Below are 4679 nucleotides of genomic sequence, written 5' to 3'. Positions count from 1 at the left end.
CTATGGTACTGGTTGAAGAAAGTTCAGACTCAGATATTTATACGTGCAGAGGAGGGTAATTTCGTCAAATTGTGTAGTGGATTCCAGATGCTTCAAGAAGATAGAGAAGTATCTAAAGAGATTGGATATGAATGTTGTCGCGAGTACTAATATCGGAATACTCGCGATATGGTGTTGCTCGAAATCTCTGGAAAGACGCGGGACAGCTGCAACATCCATCCTTTTGGATAGCAGTACACATGGGCCTAAAGTAGTCAGCCCATGACCATATTCCATAAATCCAAGCCCAGATTACAAATATCTTAAAATGCATCATAAAAGGAAAGAGTATTGCTTTGAGGGCTTTTTGTGAAAATAATTACAATGCAATCCCCTCTTTTCATGTTGCTCGGCTGTATACCTTATTTTAAAAATAATCACTTTTACGAATCATCAAATAATAGCTTAGAGGTTAATTTAAGGTTTAAGATCAAATTTTACTTTTTACTGCTAAAACATAATTATTTTATAAAAAGTGATAAATTTAAAATATAAAAAATTATAAAAATGACTTAAGTGTTAAACTAATTTGGAGACCGCTTGACAATGTAATTAAAAAGTAGTTTTTTGTTTTCAAAAATAAAAAATGGTCTTTAAAAATTCATAATATTGTTTAATTGATATGTTTTATTGTATACTTTTTGAAAATAAAGTGAAATATAAAATAATTTTTAAAAATAAGGATATGTGTTTTTTAAAATAGTTCTGAAAAATAATTTTTAATAATAGTTTTTAGTGTTTTCAGTAATAAAATTATGATTGCAAACTAAATTTCAAAAAGGGTTTTTGGTTTTTAAAAAAACATGTTTGATTCAAATGGTAAAAAACAGTTTTATTAAACAAATATTTTTTTTTTGACTTTATGTGATCAACTTAATATTGTAAATATAACTAATTTTTAAATTAAAAAAAAATTATAGATTTTCATAATTTTAAAATTAAAAATATTGTATCCATTCTTAAATATAAAAATTGCTTTTTTCTTTTAACTTTTTTTACACTATCCACCCATCACCCCTAATTTTCTTTTCATCTATACACTTTCTTCTTTTATCCCTTAAAATCTCTCTCCCTCTCTCTTCTCATCACCTCGATTTCCCCACTCCTCTTCTCAGCAACTCAATCTCCCTAACACCTCTCTCTCTCTTTCCCATATATTTTCTCATTTAAAAATCACCCACGGTCATACATTGCTCCATATTCACCTCTGTTGCCCCATTTATGTCTAGATTGCTGATGATACCAAGTCAACTAAGAATGAATTCCTCCATTGGTTGTGGCAGTAAAAGCTTCTGTCCAGTTGCTAGAGACTGAGCCTTCTTCTTTCCCGCACAAAGGATGTCTAGACACACTCTCTGAAGCCTAAGTCAGGTACTGAAATGGGTAGGAACCCTTTGAGAGAGAGTAGATGAGAGAGCCCTTGGTGTTGCATACCTGAGTTCTCTTTTAGTGGGGTTTTTATAGTGCTAAAGGGGGGAAAACACTGTAGTGCTGAGCTGACGCCTTGACCTAATATTGCAATGATGATTGTGTAGTAAGTAACAAGGCAATTATTGCAATTGCAAGGTAGTTGGTGGCTGTATCAGACGACGCGTTATGACGTAGCTTGCCGTCGTTTCAGCCCGTTGACGGTATGAGACTAGGTGTGATGGTCCACTAATGTAGACGTAAGGATGGGGAGGGTCCCATCAGTCACTCCAGTGTCAGATGACTATCATCTCACATACCAGAGATGATTTGGGGCTATCAGGAAGATGTGGTCCACTCAGTGGGCCCATATGGTTCGGATAGAATGCTCCAAGGGTGCCTCGAAGGTTGTCCGGGCAGTAATGAAGGAGGTAACACGTGGTCTAACAAGGGTACTGTCACGATGCGTGAGGGTACACATGGACAGACACGGGGAGGAAGGTCCCTACAATTGCAACGCTAGCGACATCTTCCACAACCACTATTGTGGCCAATCTATTTTCTCCTTTGGACAAAGAATTTTTTTTTTCTTAAAACCTTTTGCTAGATAGTCAAATGGGATTGATGAGGTTAAATGGATTTGGAGTTTGTTTTAATTCGTTGTATGATGCATCTTTTAAGGGTTTGTTTGTGTTCATCATGTTTTTTATTTTTTGATTTTTTATTTTTTGATTTTGTTTAGTTAGTAGTATAAAAACATAGAAAACATAACTTTGAAAACTTAAACAACAATGCCAAATGCCTTTTTCAGTATTTTTTGTTTTAAAAAATAGAAAATAATTTTTGAAAGCACTTCCTAAATATCCTCTAACTATAAGTTATTTTCAATAATTATTTTTTTAAAAAAAAATATAGAGAAATTTTAAAAATATAAAAAACAAATAAAATTGAGTATGATATCATTCTTTTCCCCTCTTCACGATCCAATACTAAAGAAAAAAAAAATCTTCAAATACGATATTGCTTTGAATTACCCATTTTTAATTTTTTTTCTAACTTTAAAATTTTTCATTAAGCAAATAATTTTAAAATCAGACTATACTTGATACATACAATTTATTAATTTTTAAAAATAATTTGAAAGTCAAAAACCGATTTAATTAGTACTAATAAATCATGAAACTTAATAACATTAGAAAGTCATGAACTAAAACTCAATTTGAATGACTTAATTGACTAGTTTCTTCTTTACATGTAATCATATTTTTACAAATTTTTCACTAAGAAAATAAATTCTAAATAAAACAACACCTAATATATTGGATTCATTACAAGTTTAGTAATTTTTAAAAATAACTTGTAACTCAAATCGTGATCCAATTAAAACTAGAAATTTATGAATAAAAATCAATTTAGAATGACTTGATTGTTTCTCTTCTCCATAGAATCATTTTTTTATTAGATAAATAAACTCCAATTTAAATAAGACTTAATGCATTAGATGTGTTAATTAACAAGTTTAGTAATTTTTAAAATAATTTGAAACTTAAATAGTGATCTAATAAATACCAAAATTTATGAACAAATATTGATCTACAATGACTATTATTTATTTTTTACATATAAGTATATTTTTATAAATGTTCTCAATAGATAAATGAACTTCAAATCTAGTGATATTTTGTATTGAATTACTAACCGTGTTTAATGATTTTTAAAAATAATTTAGAACTCAAAAAATATATAGATTACTAAAAAAAATGAAAATTGATAAATTAGAAGCCATGACTTTATTGTTTGTTCTTTACACACAACTATATTTTTTGAATTTTGTTACTAAGTAAATAGATTTGAAATTAAGACATAGTTAAAATTTTAAAATTTTAAGGACATAAAAGGAATACATAGTTTGACACTGACATAGCAAAAATCCAAAAGAAAAATCATATAGTAAACAAAAAACCAACCCTCAATTATGCTTCCTATGCAACTTATATAAATCAAAACTTAATTTTTAGGGTCAGCGGTCCAAAAGACAATTGTTCCTTTAATATATTTGTAATCTGGGCTTGGATTTGTGGAATATGGTCATGGGCTGACTACTTTAGGCCCATGTGTACTGCTGTCCAAAGGGATGAATCTCATGAATGTTGTAGCTGTTGCGCGTCTTTCCAGAGATCTCTAGCAACACGATATCGCGAGTATTCCGATATTAGTACTCGCGTCAACATTTATATCCAGTCTCTTTAGATACTTCTCTATCTTCTTGAAGCATCTGGAATCCACTACACAATTTGTGAAATTACCCTCCTCTGCACCTATAAATATCTGAATCTGAACTTTCCTCAACCAGTACCATAGCAACAGGTGTTGATTTCTCATAACGCAAATCCAATATTCCAATTCCGTCCCTCTCTCTTGCGACAAACTTTCAGATAATGTCTCTAATTCCAAGCTTCTTCAACGGTCGACGGAACAACACGTTCGACATGTGGGATCCGTTCCAAGACTTCCCATTCACCGGCGGTGCTCTATCGGTTCCCGGAGAAACGGCGTCGTTCGCGAACACTCGCATTGATTGGAAGGAGACCCCGGAGGCCCACGTCTTCAAGGCCGATCTTCCTGGGGTAAAGAAAGAGGAAGTGAAGGTAGAGGTTGAGGAAGGGAGGATTTTGCAGATCAGTGGAGATAGGAGTGTTGAGAAGGAGGAGAAGAATGATAAGTGGCACCGAGTGGAGCGCAGCAGCGGCCAGTTCATGAGGCGGTTCAGGTTGCCGGAGAATGTGAAGGTGGAGGAGGTGAAGGCTGCCATGGAGAATGGTGTTCTTACTGTTACTGTTCCCAAGGCAGAGGTCAAGAAACCCGATGTCAAGGCTATCGATATTTCTGGTTGAGAATTACGTACATGAACTTGTTTGATTAAAGCTTAATTTTGTCCGTGTCTTAAAATGCATCATAAAAGGAAGAGTATGCTTTGAGGGCTTTATGTAGAAAATAATTAATAATGCAGTCCCAACTTTTCATGTTGCTCGGCTGTACTCATTTTAAAAATAATTACATTTACGTACCTTCAAATAATAACTTAGAGGTTAATTTAAGCTTTAAGATAAAATTTTACTTTTTGCTGCTAAAACAAAATTATTTTATAAAAAGTGAAAAATTTTAAATATAAAAAATTATAAAATGTTGAACTAATTTGGAGCTCATTTGACTGTGTGATTAAAAATCATTTT

The 4679-nt window shown here is 32.3% G+C and overlaps 1 protein-coding gene across 1 annotated transcript; it reads left to right on the top strand.

Annotated features, from left to right (window-relative positions):
* Positions 1–3817: 3817 nt before the first annotated feature.
* LOC117929035 (18.2 kDa class I heat shock protein-like) lies at positions 3818–4473 on the top strand. Its single transcript, XM_034849221.1, has one exon. It carries the CDS (start codon positions 3885–3887, stop codon positions 4338–4340), a length of 456 nt encoding a protein of 151 aa, XP_034705112.1. The 5' UTR covers positions 3818–3884; the 3' UTR covers positions 4341–4473.
* The last annotated feature ends 206 nt before the right edge of the window (positions 4474–4679 follow it).

The sequence above is a fragment of the Vitis riparia genome, chromosome 13 (genome assembly GCF_004353265.1).
Source record: "Vitis riparia cultivar Riparia Gloire de Montpellier isolate 1030 chromosome 13, EGFV_Vit.rip_1.0, whole genome shotgun sequence".
NCBI lineage: Eukaryota > Viridiplantae > Streptophyta > Magnoliopsida > Vitales > Vitaceae > Vitis > Vitis riparia.
The sequence above is the reverse complement of the archived record's forward strand: the minus strand, read 5'-3'. Positions and strand labels throughout refer to the sequence as shown.